General features: G+C 40.3%; 1 protein-coding gene across 2 annotated transcripts in view; it reads right to left on the reverse strand.

The window, feature by feature from the left end:
* Positions 1-17,104, reverse strand: part of LOC133484688 (bifunctional heparan sulfate N-deacetylase/N-sulfotransferase 1-like) — a 65,359-nt gene that overhangs the window by 18,291 nt on the left and 29,964 nt on the right. For both annotated transcript variants that reach the window (XM_061787642.1, XM_061787641.1), the window contains exon 2: positions 1,617-2,581. In XM_061787642.1, coding sequence (XP_061643626.1) covers positions 1,617-2,162 — 546 coding nt within the window. In that variant the 5' untranslated portion in view covers positions 2,163-2,581. The remainder of the gene's footprint in view (positions 1-1,616; positions 2,582-17,104) is intronic.

Raw genomic sequence — 17,104 nt, forward strand, 5'->3', positions numbered from 1 at the left:
TCATTCCAATATGACAGGGGTACGTACGTATCACTGCATATACTGTATGTACAGTTGTGCGCATAAATTTACATACACTGGCAGAATTTGTGAAATATTGTTGTTTTTTTTAATATGACTGAACAACAACCATCATTCATTTCTTTATGGTCATGTTTTGTTAAATGATAATGCTTTTCTGAAATGCCTGACAGTTTAATTTGAATCCCATTAAAATAAAATTAAGTGTTTCCCCTAGCCTTTCATGTTTTCTTTAAAGAATTGTACCCATCTTACAAATTCTGCCTGGGTAATCAAACATATGAGGACAACTGTGTGTTTTCTCATTTACCAACTCAAATTAAGGCTGTGAATTTCAAAATAAGAGCAAGTAAATAAGTATTACATGTTCAGTGCTTAACTTCAGAATAATTCTTTGAAAAAATACTTCGTGTTTTGATCATATGGGTAGAAGCAAAATCATACATTGTAAAAATGCATTATACATAGGTAGAAGGGTTTTCCAGAATTTTGAAATCAACTTTGGGGGTGCGCATTATAGACGAGAAATTACGGTACATATACACAGTGAAGCTGTTTTAGTGACAGGTGTGGATACTTCTGTCCAGTTCATATTATTGCTGAGTGAAGACGTACTAAATACATATTACCAACTTTTTGACAGGAAACTGAATCTAATTGCATCTCTTAAATAAAATAAAATCCTGACACAAGACCATTCATTCAGCATGTCCCATCTAGTATTCACAACTATTTACTTTAGCCATACAATGCAATTTTATTCAATCTAGTTGTAATTCAATAATAGAAAATACATTTTAAAAACAACTAATAAATATGATGTAATGAAATCCAGAAAACATGACCTAATTTGGCAGACGGACAAACAGAAAACAGTAGTAGTTTGTAGGAAATTACGATTTTTGATTCACTATTTTTCCATATTTAAAGTAAATGCAAACTTCTTTCAACTGATTTTTCTAAATCAAATTGAATTAAATTTAAATGTATTAAATGTACTACCAAGGTTCCTAACAGTTCTAATCATCAGCTCTCATATGAAAAAATGCTTCTTATTCATCAACTGTAAAAGGAAATGTTGACCATATGATGTATCATGTTTGACACTCACAGTCATTGGGCTGAGCTTCTTGCTTCTGACCCTCTCTCACTAAATACCACAAAGCTTTCCTACCTTCACCTGCAGAACCTAACATCATCCATACATCTATCCCTTGCTCTATATTATTTCCATGCCTCAGAATGGGAAAAAAAACAACAACAAAAAAACCATAAGATGTGAAAATTGCCCTTGGGCTAATGGACCTTTGAGATTAAAGGGTAGAGTGAGATGGCGAGAGAAAGAACTAGTGAAAGATGGAAGAAAGAAGAGATGGGAGAGTGAAGTGGGCCAGGCTTCCAAATAAAGAGTGATAAGCAAAATATGAAAAGGCATGAAAAGGGACCAAGTGATTTTGAACCAAGCAGATTTTGCCAACCCCCTGAATCCCATCTGCTTTAAGATGGCACGTCCAGATGGACAGGGCAGGAGGTGTGAGTTGGAGTGGGGGAAGCAGAGTGAGGGAGTTAGAGAGACAGTGGTGTTGTGTCCTAACCTTGAAGAAGCCTATAATGCCAACTCCGTATTCCACACAGTACTTATCCAGCAGCTCTCGGTTCCAAGCGTCCAGGTTAACATACTTGAGAATGTTCTCATAAATGACTAGTGTGAAACGTCCTCTCTCCTTGTCCGTCAATGTTGGCATGTCCCCTTTCCCAGGTGATATCTCAGTCCGATACTGGAACCTACCAGACTCCAAAATGGCCACAATCTCCTGACCAAGTTGAGAATACTGACTTTCCACAAACACCAGAACTACAGGATCTGTCCTGGCCCCAGCAGGATCCACTCCGGGGCCTCCCGAGACGCTACGCAGCGGTAAAAGCCGAGACGGCGTGACCCTCAGGTCGTCGGAGTCGGCCGATGCTCCCTCTGCTCCTGACACACCCCCTCCTGATGGCTCCAGCTCCCGCTTGACGCCATAGAGAAAGTAGGCTGAGATGAAGACGCTGACAGTGCAGAAGAGAAACAGGAGGAGGAGGGACGTCTGGAGAGGGAGGAGACGGACCAGCCGACGGAGGCGAGTCACGCATCCCAGCATCGTCTCTCGCCACACCGCTCCCCCCACCGGAGGGTCGAAATTGGTGAGCTGTGACTATTCACGAACAGAAAAATCTGTCTATTTTTGGACAAACGGCAAAAGGTGTTGAGGTGGCAGCTGCAGCAGCTACTGGAGAAAGAAATGAGATGGTTTCACGTTGGCTCTCCCTCATATTGCAATCCTGCTTATGTCACCATGGCAGAGGTGTGGGGGGCCTTGGATCGCTGGTACACACTTCTGCCTCTGAGGGAAAGCTGACAGGATGAGTCAGTGGCGGGTAAAAATGATGGAAGACTCCATCACCTGCCCATCATGCAAGCTTCCTAACCATGTCCTGGATAGGTTTTGATTAATATTCTTGATTGGAGAATGGTCTCATGAGACAAATCAGGTCACGTGTCATCTTGGCAGCAGAATCCCTAAAACACAACAAAAACATTTTAGTATCCCGTGCAGTATCACCTCATGTAAAAATAATGACTTGGCATCCATTTGTTGTGTGGGTTTAAAAGACATTTACACTGCCTGTGCCCTCACTCCAAAAGTTCATTTCACTGTACAGCAATTCTTGTGCTCACCTACACAAAAGTAAGAGGTGTAAATTCCCCCCACGCAAACACTCAACCTTCGTGCCCAAAACTAAACAAACAAAAGTGCAGGCTACATATAACTAATATGCAGAGTTTGAGTGAGGGCCAAGACTGGAGGGCAGCAATTCCCAGTTCAAACTGTACATTTCAGAAATATCTCTCTATTTATGTCTGTTGGAGAAATGAGACTGAGCATCATTAGTTTTCCATGTAATACACTGTAATTGGAAATCACAAACACACTCCAAAAACAATACCACAAGGTCATAACTGTTAAAAACCCAACAATATAACAGTCCCCAGCAAAACCAACCAGAGAATCAATTTGATACAACTTTCATTATCGTTTTGATGAGAGCTTAATTAAAAGGTGATTCACGTTAAAAACATGACAGCAGACACACGACACAGCACGAACACTCAGCACAATGTGGCCCATCATCTACAATCAATGCATTGATTTTGCACAGACTGAGTGGAGCAAAACACCCTACAGATTATAACAGACTTCAATAAAGATAACTATCATTTTACACGGCCTATTGGGTTTGGGAAATGGAGCATTCACAGTTTCCATTTAAAGTGATCAAGGTCAATCTCCAGTCCCTCCCCACCCTCAAGCCTCGCAGCTAGACCAACAGCATGTCTGAATCTTTCTGCAAGTGCAATCACACTTCACCACTCCAGGCAGGGCCCAAGTTTCTTCACAGTAAAGTAAAAAAAGTTTCTTCACAGTAAAGTAAAAAAATAATAATAATAAATAAATAAAGGCTGTGAAATGAGTTTTTAGCGCAAGTAATGCAGCACAGCAGATAAAAGCAGGCCCCCGTTTACAGTACCCGTTTGAAATATTTATTAGCGTACGTTTGTTTTAAGACTTTAATTGAGAGTCTAACAATTTGAAGACTCTTACCAGCTACCAGCAAAACTTTAACAAATAACTATTGAACAAATTATTTTCTTCTCCAGGATACAAAGATAACTTGTACTTGGTTGTTTGAACATTTGACCAAAAAACATCAATGCTTAGATTTTGCATAGACAAAGATTTTTGCTTGAGGAGGTTGAATACCTGAACAGAAAGTTTGGTTTGATTTTCTATTTTCAATAGAAAAAACAATTTATTTGATGTTTTAGCAGCAGCAGGTAATACATTCCTAGAATCCTTTTCAATCTTAAACAATTTACGAGAAAGTATGTGCGAGCAACAAAAAGTAAAAACTAAGTAGAAGCTGATACGAAGCAAACTCCATCAAGCCACAACTGCCGCCCTGTGCGGTTGCACACGCCAATTTCTGCCACTGGTCTGGAGGCAGTAGTAAGTACAATGCCCTGTAAAAGTGAAGCATTGTATGGCACTTGACGTTTATTGGAGGCAGTTACAATATATGCCATACTATGTGAAAGAGACTCCCAGAAAGCTTTCAAACATATCCAAACTGTCACTGTCACCAATTTTTTTTCTTGTTTTTTTTTAAACCACCAAATTCACTTAGGTTATTTTTTTAGATGAGTAACTTTGTATGACAACAGGATGGCCAAACAAATACTGGACAGTAGCACAAGTATCCAAAAGGATTGTAAATCGGCATTTCTAGGGATGTTCAAAATTTTACGCCATTTAAAGGTTGGACGCAGTCACGACAGAATGTAATGTTTTTTTTGGGAATATACAGTCCAGTAATTCTTTGCCACATCCTCCCCTTGTCTTGGAACGGCGGTGAGTGCCGCAGTGAGGTCAATAGGAGTGCACACTACGGACCTGTGGGTACTCCTGCTGATGTGCAAGGAGATCCAGCCGCTTATTTAGTGACACACTAATGTAAAAAAAAAAAAAAAAAAAGAAAAGAAAAAAATAATAATAATAATAATTATTTATAAATTTATAAAAATCAATACATGCAGTATGCCAGTGACGGTCTCACACTGGCACCAATGCGTTCAGTCATGAGCGCAATATTGCTTAAGAAAGAAGCAGTGGGCACATCATTAGCAATGCGGCAATTATTAACTTCCGTATCTGCTGCAGAGGTTGATTTCCATATCAGTGAAATGTTTTCCAGAGGGATTTTAAGAGGCGCATTTTTTCCTAAGGGATTTCAATGGCATTCGCATGTCTCAGGAAAACTACTTCAGTAAGTCACGCCTCTCAAGTCGTTATGCGCAAACCAGGTGCGTAAAAATAAGACTTCCGCACGAACAGGAGAATATGGCCCTATACTGTATGTGTGAGGATTTGTGTAACTGCTCAATTTGAATGGCTTTCATCATATGTTTGCGTTTTTTATTATTATTGTTATTATTTTTGCAACCTGAGATTTCATCAAGCTACACCACCAGAAACTTTGCAACAATACACTTATTCTGTTTGGAAAATACCTTAATGAGATCAAACACCCATCAGCCCATGTCCAAGTGTCAAATTAATTTTCTGTGTTAATGTGTAACATGAACTAAAGACCAACAATTAAAGAAAGAGGGTACGTTGGGCCATGATGGTGTTGACATAGACTGAGAGCAGACTACATTGTGACAAAAGATAGAGTTGGAACACACAATGCATCTTTCTTAATTCAGTGTGATGATATCCATATTGATTTCAGACTGTGATGGCCAAAAAGATAGACCAGAGAGAGTGGGGTTAAGGGAAAGCCATGTGACGCAACATGCTAGAACCGTAGTATAATACATGAGATTCTAATGGGGATGATGGCACTGAGAGCTGAAGAATGGCTATTATATTTCAAATGCCTGCATCTACAGTATCTGCCGAGTATGCACTACCTCTGATGATCCAAATACACAACAATTGTTTGCATTGCTCCACCAAAATAATAGATGCAAAAATATAGAGGAAGGACGGATGAGAGCATGAATATTTGATGCTTGCCAGCAGATATATCCATAAGTTAAAGAGCAGTCAAAAGCTGCACACAGACCAGAGTGTTTCAGGCTGCCAAAGTGAGTCAATGTCTTAAGTCATGCATAAAGAAGAACCAGATGGAGGATAATGCATATCAGCAAGCCACCATTTTTTTTCTCAAAAGATGCAAAGAAAGCTCATTCTCAATATGAGCCCTGTCATTGTGCACACGGACTGACAGTCACCATAAATAGGTGTCAGACAGAGATCCACACAAAAAAGGGGGGAAAAAACGAGAGAAAGTATGAAGAGAGGCAGCTGCGGCAGTTGAGAAAGAAAATTAGCCCAAACCCACCAATTAAAATATATGCCCTCAAGGTTTTGAAGGGCGAGGGTGACAGAAGGAAATGTTGGCACGAAGAAGCAGGTGATGGCAGAGAGGATAGACAAATGACTTCACTCTGAGAGGGAGGTCGCTCGAACCTGCTCCCTCTAATTTATGGGAAGTAGGCCAGAGCTACACAGCTACATTAATGAGAAGTGATGAGGAACAGGGAGATGGAGTCTGGTCATCAGCTGTAACAACTCTCAGGATAAACAATGCTAGATTTGGCCTAAAGGTTAGTGGGTGGAATGGTTCACAAAATCCACGGTTCGGTTCGTATCTTGGTTAAGTTGTCACGGTTTTCGATTTGGTTCAGTACACAATGACTCTTAAGAAAATCAATTATGCCTAGTTGTTGTATAGTTAGGCTGTACTGTTAATTCAAAAGTGAAAGTATGTTCACAGCATTATTATTGTTATTATTGTATTATAATTATTTTAATTATGTTCTACTAATCATTAATATATATTTGCTCTTCTATCTATGCCAGCGGCATATAGTGACATGCAGAAAAATTAAATGTGCTTCCAATGGACGGCAAAAGGTACAATAAACGTGTATCCACCTGCTGTAATTCATACAACAGAACATGTCATGCCTCCTTGCGAATATATCAGTGTGATCAACTAAAGAAGCAGAGATTTCAAATTACAAACTCCAATTCCAATGAAGTAGGGTTGTTGTGTAAAAAGCGGTGTTGAAAATGGATGGATGGATAGATGGATGGTTGAGTTTTAACTTGCATTTGTAGATGTAGCAACAAACTGTGTTAACCGATAGTAGTTTTCTGAAGTGTTCCTCATCCCACACAGCAATATCCTTGACAATGATGCCGGTTTTCAATGCAGTGCTGCCTGAGAGATCGAAGGTCAATGTTGGTTTTTGGCTTTGCCACTCACATGCAGAGATTTGTCCAGAGTCTCTGAATATTTTGATGATGATATTATAGACCGTAGATGATGAAATCCCTAAATTTCTTGCAATTGTACGTTGAGAAACATTGATCTTACTTTTGGACTATTTGCTCACACAGTTCACAGTTCACAAAGCGGTGAACCTCGGCCCATACTTGCTTGTGAACAACTGAGCCTTTCGGGCATGCTTCTTTTATACCCAATCATGATACTCATCTGTTTTCAGTTAACCTATTCACCTGTGAAATGTTCCAAACAGGTATTTTTTGATAGTTTGTCAACTTTCAGTCTTTTGTTGCCCCGTCCCATAATTTTTGGAACATGATGCAGGCAGCAAATTCGAAATGAGAGTATTTGTTTAAAAAAAAAAAAAAAAAAAAAAACGTTCATCAGTTTGAACATTAAATATTGACTTTGTATTGTATTCAATAGAATATACTGTAGGTTGAAAAGTAGCAACGCACAATAACCGATACGATAATCGATAACCTCTCCAAGCCAAACCCAATAACCGATATTTTTAATGGTTTATATCGACGGTCTTTAACAATTTCCAGACCAAGGACCCCCAAACTGATGGAAAGCTGGAGCGGGGACCTCCTACTTATAAACATTGAATATCATTGATTTATATTAAACTGGTCCTTTCATAAAACACCTTTTATTGCCACTACACTACTAAGTACAATGAGATTGCGGTGATAATTCCATGTATAAATGTACCTGCAATCAATACTAGGATATTCAAATATTCAAGTTTGTATTTTAAACCATATAAGAACAGGGGATCATTCATGTTAATGTTTATTCAGAGGCATTTGAATTTGTGACTAGGCGAAGAGGTGCAAGGTGGTTGTGGGGGGGTGTTGGTGCTGAGCAAGACTGTGTTGTGATAAGTCATTCGTGGATGCGCGCTCACGCAGGGACAGGGCCAGCGCGAATGAGGGGCGTTGTGTATTATGATGTTAATTCCATACGTAGACGTAATTTATTGCCCAGTGAGCGAATGTTGGAAAGGATGAGTAGGAGCGGCGTTCTGCAGAGGTTAGCTGTTGTTACCTTAGCTGTTAGCCTATCGCCACAACCGTGCTTCCACTTACGGCCAAACCACCCACTCTTGCTCCTCTGTCGGCTTGAGCTGCTAAGTGAGTACACTGCTTCGTAGGCCGCCAAGTTTTGCCGTGAGCGTTGGAGTTACGAACTTAAAGTCACTGGATGATTGTAATTTCGCCAAGTGCTAGCGATCATATGCTAATTTACTGAGGATATTGACTATTTTCGGTGTAATACGCACAGAATGTTGGTCAAAATATCCATGACTGTCACAAGCCAACGCAACAGCAGCTGCTTGGCAGGTGGCCACTGACGAGTGGCAAACAGCATGCCGCTGAATTATACAGCTCTTATCGGTCCAGTTTTGAAATCATTTTATATATTGTACCGATCAGTGTGACGTAATTCATTTTATTTTTTCGCAATATCGGGCCGATAATTATTGGTCTGATAATTATTGTGCATCCCTATTGAAAAGGATTTGCAAATCATTGTATTCTGTTTTTATTTACATTTTACACAAGGTCCCACTTCATTGGAATTTGTACATTTGTGACTAAAGAAATTATCATTTCAGTATTCATACTTTTGGTGCTTTGTAATGTAAAATAGGTGCCTTGGCTCAATAAAGGTCTACTGATGATAATCATACGTGAATGACCTCAGGTCATGAACAACGTTCCATCTATAAACTTCACCTTTATGTTACTAGCAGCATTGATATATGCTTCCAGTCGGGTCCATAAATATTGGGACATGGTCAGCCTTTTGGCTCTAAACATCACCACAATGGATTTGAGATTAAACAAACAAGATGTGCTTCAACTGTAGACATTCAGTTTTAATTTAGGGGTATTTAGATCCAAATCAGGTGAACCGTACAACCGTTTGTGTACAGTGGGTACAGAAAGTTTTCAGACCCCCCTAAATTCTTCCCTCTTCGTTATATTGCAGCCATTTGTTAAAATCATTTAAGTTAATTTTTTTCCCTCATTAAATGTACACACAGCACCCCATATTGACAGAAAAAAAACATAATTTTTGAAATTGTTGCTGATTTATTAAAAAAGAAATATGAAATATCACACAGCCATAAGTATTCAGACCCTTTGCTGTGACACTCATATTTAACTCTGGTGCTGTCCATTTCTTCTGATCATCCGTAAAAATGGTTCTACACCTTCATTGGAGTTCAGCTGTGTTTGATTATACTGATTGGACCTGATTAGGAAAGCCACACCCCTGTCTATATAAACCCTTACAGTTCACAGTGCATGTCATAGCAAATGAGAATCAGGAGGTCAAAGGAACTGCCTGAAGAGATCAGAGAGAGAATTGTGGCAAGGCACAGATCTGACCAAGGTTAAAAAAAATTTTTTGCAGCACTTAAGGTTCCTAAGAGCACAGGGGCCTCCATAATCCTGAAATGGAAGATGTTTGGGACGATCAGAACCCTTCCTAGAGCTGGCCGTCAGGCCAAACTGAGCAATTGGGGAAGAAGAGCCTTGGTGAGAGAGGTAAAGAACAACCCAAAAATCACTATGGCTGAGCTCCAGAGATGCAGTAGGAAGATGGGAGAAAGTTCTAGAAAGTCAACCATCACTGCAGCCCTCCACCAGTTGGGGCTTTATGGCAGTGGCCGACGGAAGCCTCTCCTCAGTGCAAGACACATGGAAGCCTGCATGGAGTTTGCTAAAAAAAAAAACACCTGAAGGACTCTGTTAGATAAATTGTAGAAGTTATCATTTATTTGCTTAGCTTGCATTAGTATTATGGACGATTTTAGATGTCTCGCCTTCGAAAAGATGACTCAGCATCATCCGATGGAAGGGCGCCTGGACCAAGGACGTGATCGGATGTGGTCGGGTCGTGACAGGTGTTGGTTCAATATTATGTGTTGTGTCTTATTACTTAGAATACTATGTCTGGGAAAAACCCTCTTATTATCAAATATTTTGTGTTGTGTCTTATTACTTAGAACATTATGATTTGTAAATCCCTCCTATTTCAAATAAATACAGGAGCGAGGGGGGGGGGGATTGTTTAGAGCGTGTTGAGAGACTGTGATCTGAACAATCTCCCATACGCCCTCCTCATGAGAAAAAGAAACCACCGTCTTCATTCCTTTTGTGTCTATTTTTTATAATGTTGGGTAAGATAAATCCAACAGACTCCAAGATGGTGAGAAATAAGATTCTCTGGTCTGAAGAGACTGAGATAGAAATGGTTGGCCTTAATTGTGGTATGTGTGGAGAAAACCAGGTACTGCTCATCACCTGTCCAATACAGTCACAACAGTGAAGCATGTCGGTGGCAGCATCATGCTGTGGGGGTGTTTTTTAGCTGCAGGGACAGGATGATTGGTTGGAATTGAAGGAAAGATGAATGTAGCCAAGTACAGGGATATCCTGGACAAAAAGCTTCTCCAGAGTGCTCTGTACCTCAAACTGGGCCGGAGGTTCACCATCAAACAAGACAATGACCCTAAGCACACAGCTAAAATACCAAAGGAGTGGTTTCAGAACAACTCAGTGACTGTTCTTGAATGGCCCAGCCAGAGCCCTGACTTAAACCCAATTGAGCATCTCTGGAAAGACCTGTAAATGGCTGCCCACCAACATTCACTGTCCAACCTGACAGAACTGGAGAGGATCTGCAAGGAGGAATGGCAGAGGATCCCAAAATCCAGGTGTGAAAAACTTGTTGCATCATTCCCAAAAAGACTCATGCCTGTATTCGCTCAAAAGGGTGCTCTACTAAATACTGAGCAAAGGGTCTGAATACTTATGGCTGTGTGATATTTGAGTTTTTCTTTTTTAATAAATCTGCAAAAATTTAAACAATTCTGTTTTTTTCTGTCAATATGGGGTGCTGTGTGTACATTAATGAGGAAATAAATGAACTTAAGATTTTAGCAAATGGCTGCAATATAAAAAAGTGAAACATTTAAGGGGCGCTGAATACTTTCCCTACCCACTGTATATGCCTCCCACTTTTTAAATGCTGGCTTGCTACATGCTAGCATAGTCTGTCTTCAGCTGAAGCAAAGTTTCTGTGGTAATCAAAACACCTCAGTCATGAACAGAGCAATTTCCAGTGAGTTGTAATTCCAAGTCATCTGTTATGTGTACCAGAGATCTTGCATTGAAAAGACACAGACATAGTAATACCAGTAAGCCTACTACTTCGAGTCTGTAGCTTCACTAACGCAAGATCTCTTGATGCACCCTGGTGGAATATGATTGGCTGCGGCATCGCTGGAAGGGCATGATACACGGAAGATGATGTGTCTGTGCAGTCATCTTGGCTAACTTGCTACTTAGCTCAGAATCAGAATCAGCTCTGGAGTATACACACTGTTTCACCTCATTGGCAAATGAGAAAAAAAATTGTTATGATTCGAACGGGACGCGTGTGGACCGAACCAAAACAGTCTAAACGAACCATTTGGACAGTTTTCAAAAACTCCTAGTTTGGCCATATGTAGCGTCACACAGTTAAAAGCTAAATAAATACAGAAATTGGAAAGCTAAACCAAATAGGTGAGTACTGAGCCTCTTTATAAAAGCATCAACAGTCTCTCTGCCTTCCTGATGCCCTCTGGCAGGCTGTTCCAGAAGCGTGGGCCATAATGGCTGAATGCAGCTGCTCCGTAGACTTTTGTTCGGGTTTTTGGGGAAAAAATAAATAAATCACAGAGGACCTCAGGGTTGATACGATGAAAGCCTATCAGATAGATCTTATGGCCCAAGACAGTTAACAGATTTAAAAACTCAAAATTGATCCTGAAACACAGGAGGAGCCAATGCAGTGATCTTAAAACCGGTGTAATGTGCTCCCGCCCTCTGGTCAAACTGTAATCCTGTTAATCTTGACACTGTAAACAGTAACAAATGTGTGTATGCCAGATCTGTAATTACATGAGTAGCCTTGAAAGGATTAAAATACACTTAATTCGGGGAAACTAATATGATCTGGGGGACCATAGTCTAGGTGCAGGACCATCCATCATCATCATCAAATACTAAAAGTAAACACAATAATTGTGCACAATAATTTGTATTTCGCCTCCTACTCTTTCTTTGAAGCCATTATTTTAAGCAGATCTGCAGCAAAAAACAGTACCCCTATTAAAAAAAGAAAAAACTGAAATCTAACATTACTTTCAGAAGCCTCACTTGCATTTTTATTGTAAGCCAGCCCTGGCATTCATAAATATGGAATCAATTTGAAAAGGTGCATTCCATTTTGTGCATTCATTGGGACTGCTGTGATGAAAGGCTTAGGGCTGTGAAACAGTGTGGAACACTGCTCCAGATTCACAATCCAGCTTCCTATACCTGTTAGACAATCTGAATGCACAAGTCAATAGCTTTGGTTGAGCTGCACATATTTAAAACGTTGCTCCTTTTACAGCAATTCATTTTATGCCATAGCAGGAATGAAGTTATTCAACTGTATACATTTCAGATCATTTTGTCCATCAAACAATTAGATAAGTTTACTACTCATCATAATTTTCCCTGAGTCATTATGAAAAAAGTACACAAGACAACAAAATTTTTTGGCAAAGGGGCTCCCTCTAAATGTATATTAGATTGGATCCTGTCAGATCTCATTAATGCCAAAGTAATCCCAAACACTATAACGATATGAGACACTGCAATCATGGCACATTCATTAATTCACTTTGTGGCAATAGTTTGTGCAAAAATGAAAAAAATAACATCCAATCATTAACGCTACTTTAGATCAGTGATCTCAAGGAGAAGCTATAGGGATGGGAAGATGTGGGCATAGCCTGATAGTGTAAAATGGATTACCTCACAGTGGGAAAAGCTGAGTGGATGAGCTTTGGGGGTGATGGGAACACTGCGGTGAGGTAGAGATAGCACAGTAGGAGTCATTAGGGAATGGTGGAGCTGAGAAGTGAAGTGAAGACATTTCTCAACGGTATTACTCCCCTGGGTTGTGGGTAGAGTGGTGAGAGGAAGCCAAACCATCAATGGCCTTGATCACCTCGATGCAATAAATGAACCATACCACACAAGCATTGCACCCTCACCCCATTAGTTCTCCACCACAGTATACTGTATCTATTTATAGACATGGTGTGCCACATTTACTGGGATAGGGACAGTAAATCTGTACAGCAAAACCTATGCAAGAGTTGGGATAATAGAGGATATTTGTATACTGTAGGGTCATTAGAAGAAGCAATAGGAGTCAAGTCAAGCTTAAATGAACAGCCAAGTCATTATCGAATAAAGTTGACAACTGTTCAAAAGTGACCAACTGTCATGTCAAAATTATCTGCGATCTTATCCATGTGATTAAACAGAGGACAAATTAGCTACATACAAAACAAGAGAGACTGAAGGCAAAGGAGAAGTAATTGACCCCACTTTGGATGCAGTGTGGTTTGATTTAATCTTTTGAGTGGCATTGCAGACAGACCACTGGAGAGTGGGACCTTATTGTGTTTGCCATTGGAACAAACAATTGGTAATTAAATTGGAAAATTAAAGAGCAGGCCAGAAGCAATGAATTTGCCAGCTCTGAACTTCAAGCAAAGAATAAAATGTACACTCCCAAGAAATGGAGCGCACACTATTGGATTTTCTGAAGGGAGAAATAGGCTTGTAGTGTCTCGGACAACCAAGGCAAAGAGAGGTGGTGGCAGACGGAGGAAGTGGTGGGTCATTTATCATTTTTGTCAGTTCTGGTGCAAAGGGGGAGGTGGGACGCAAGGGGCTTTCATATAAATTGTGTGTAGGTGGAATCAGCGTGGCGTTTGTTGGCAAAAAAAAAAAGCAGGAGGCAGCGAGGGAGTTAGATCGATGCTGGTGGGAGTGACTGTTTGTTCTCGTTTATCCACTGTCAACTCATGATGCTGACGAAGGACGAGGAGCAAGCATGGCAACCGGCACGTCTCCACTGAGGCCCAGGGTTTTTAATGGTTCTCACCATGTGGACAATAGACATCTCTCAGAGGTGAAAGCCATACAGCTGGTGGACAAGGCAAGTCCGTGTGTGAGAGAGTGTGGTTGGTGGGTGAAAGAAGCAAGTAGTGATGGCAGTACTTGTCAGTGTGAAATCGCCCTGCAGGGTCTTGCCAATCCAATCAAAAGTCAATTCAGCAACAAAAACATATCCCAACGCCCCACAGAACCATTTTGTCATGACGAACACCTGGAGCACAATGGCAAAAAAAGATTTGCTGAGCTGACATGAAGCTGGAGATACTATCAAGAAGCAAGATCTCATGATGGCCACAGATAATTGAATGCTAAACTAATAACCAAGCCCTGGGGCATGCTGACATAACTACGGCTCTCACATAAGTGACTAAACTACTCAATCAAAATGGGATAGTGTGAGGGGGAAAATGTAGTGAAGGATTTTGGACTGTAACAGCAATAAGTACTGTACCCCATCACAAAATGATGACGTTTTTAAAGGCCGCCCAGGAGATTTTAGGTATCATTCCTTAGTGGGGAAAAAGGCCTCCCTCATTCCCCCTTCCCCTCATGTCCAGATAAGACACGGCCCACACTGATCTGACTGATTTGCACAGCAGAAAAGCATCCCCCATGACAATATCACGTTGCGGTGGAAAAGCTGACACAGGAGATGAGATTCTGTTGTGCTGCCCATATTTATGCCTACAAGATCAAATGGATAGGATTTTTCCTCCTGCTTGACAATGTGCTCATAATTATCAGTCTGTTTTGAAGGAAATCAGGGGGAGGGAGGGAGGGAGGGAGGGAGGGAGGGGGAGAGAGAGAGAGAGAGAGAGAGAGAGAGAGAGAGAGAGAGAGAGAGAGAGAGAGAGAGAGAGGAGATTGGAACCAGGGGGTTTATGGAAACAATGCACACTTGACACTTCCACTTTGTTCTAGTTGTAGAAACTAAAAGTGGGTACACAACGTGCATGGGTGCCAGATGGCAAGACATGTTGCCCAAATACCATAGAAGACATAACACTTCAGGGAAGACATATTTGTTTCAAGTTGTGGGCATACTTTAATGGCCAATTGCACGCTGTACTGGTAGAGCTGGGTGAAGTGGGGTATACGGTATATAGTGGGGTATACGGTATATAGTTTTTAGCCACATCCACAAAATCAGGAAAATTTAGAAGGTGAAAAAGAGTTTTAAGCCATATCTCAACAATTCAGTATTATTTTGTTTTCAGTCTTTGCACGTTTTGAGCACTTACCTATCTCCAAACACATTTAATGTATTTAGAAACAACACAAAAATTTCTTTGGCTGCACTTTGTGTTACCAGGAGGTATGAGGGGTAAAACAAACCAAAGTAGGCTCTAAAGACCAGTGAGACCAAAATGAAGCCTCTTGGCCATCACACTAAATGCTATGCCTGGTGTAAGCCAAACTCTGTACATTATCCAAAAGTCCCACAATAAAGCATCAGGGTTTCATAGAGCTTGCAAAAAAAAGTCTGCTGCAGGGTGATGTAGAACTGTCTGGGGAAAGATGTCATATCCAAAACACACCATGTTTCATCCTAAAGAGACCAACTCTGATGCAGACTTACTTCCTTAAAAACCCAAGACATTCTGAGTTACCCAAAGACTTCTATACCACTGCAAAATTATCAGTTTCTCTGATTTTGCCATTTAAAGTAGCAACGTAAAAAGTGGAGGCTTTCTTCGCAGAATTTTCTCAAAACATAGAATGGGGAATTCAAATGTTATACAGACGTAAAAATTCAGGAAAAACAATTGATTACTGACAGAGTGCTGTGAAAAAGTATTTACCACCTTGCCAAATTCAAATTTTTCTTAAGATCATGAAACAAATGTAAAAATCAGAAAAAGATAACCCAAGTAAACAAAACGCTGTTTTTAAATTGTGATTTCATTTATTAAGGGAAGAAAAACTAAAAGCTACCTGGCCCTATATGAAAGCAATTGCCCCCGAAACCCAATAACTGGCTTGGCAACCTGAGCATCAACAACTGAAATCAAGCGTTTTCTATATCTTGCAACTTTATCACATATCTGCGGAGATATTTAGCCAACTCTTCCTTGCAGATTTTTTTTTAAATTCAGAAACACTGGAGGGTTTTCAAGCAAGAACAGGGTTTTTTAACATTTTTATTAATTTATTTATTTATTTTAAAAGGTCATGCCAGAGCATTTCATTCAGATTCAAGTCTGGACTTTGACTTGGCCACTCAAAAACCTTCATTTAGTTTTTAGTTATTTATCAGTGCTGAAAAAACTATCGGAATTATATCCTGACTGCAATGTTTTTTAGGCAATGTACCTGCCAGGTCACATCACAGGTTGCCCAAAATAAGCTCGGCGCATGACCCTGTGTGCTTCATCTCTGCCGCATATCAAGATACAATTTGAGCTGTTCATCTCTTGAACACGTAAAGTTCTAGCAATGAACCAGAGGTTGAGGCATGAGTGGCTGTCAGAGTTGACAGGTATATCTGTGCTGTCTACCGTGTTTGCTCTTCCTATTTCCACCATCACCCCTGCCATCTCTGCAGCTGCTGTCTATGCCACCTTGACACTGAAAACACATATGTACAGTATATAAATTTGCTTAAATGTGTTGCTTATGCCTGTAAATTCCCAGGCCTCCACAGGGCAGCATGCTTGTGTGACCGAATGGTGCACAACAGAAGGATTGTCACACCATTTAAAAGGCCATTTAAATGAATATTTACTTACTCCTCACCTAGCAGAATTAGCATTTGCCAAAGTTTTGCTCACTCCAGTCACATAAGCAGTTGGAGGAGGCATGCTGAAGAAATGTATCTTCTTGTGTCTTTTTAATTAACTTAAAATAATACAAATATTCATTATATTAAGTTTGGTAGCACTGTGAGCACAAATGGCTGGGAGATGGAAGGAGCATGACGTGATTCTGCCATTTCAAAGGTGACAGGTTCCTGACTTAGAGCAGGGGTGTCAAACAAATTTTTGCAGCGGGTTTCCCTTGGACAGCAGTTGTGAATGTGAACCCGTATACAGTAAATGTGTGATTGCCTCCAAGGGCGGTTTCAGATATGGGCCGCCTCCGCCGCTTTATGTGTGTATGTATATGTGTGTGTGTGTATATATATATATATATAATTTATTTTTTTTTTTTTAAGT

The sequence above is a fragment of the Phyllopteryx taeniolatus genome, chromosome 10 (assembly GCF_024500385.1).
Source record: "Phyllopteryx taeniolatus isolate TA_2022b chromosome 10, UOR_Ptae_1.2, whole genome shotgun sequence".
NCBI lineage: Eukaryota > Metazoa > Chordata > Actinopteri > Syngnathiformes > Syngnathidae > Phyllopteryx > Phyllopteryx taeniolatus.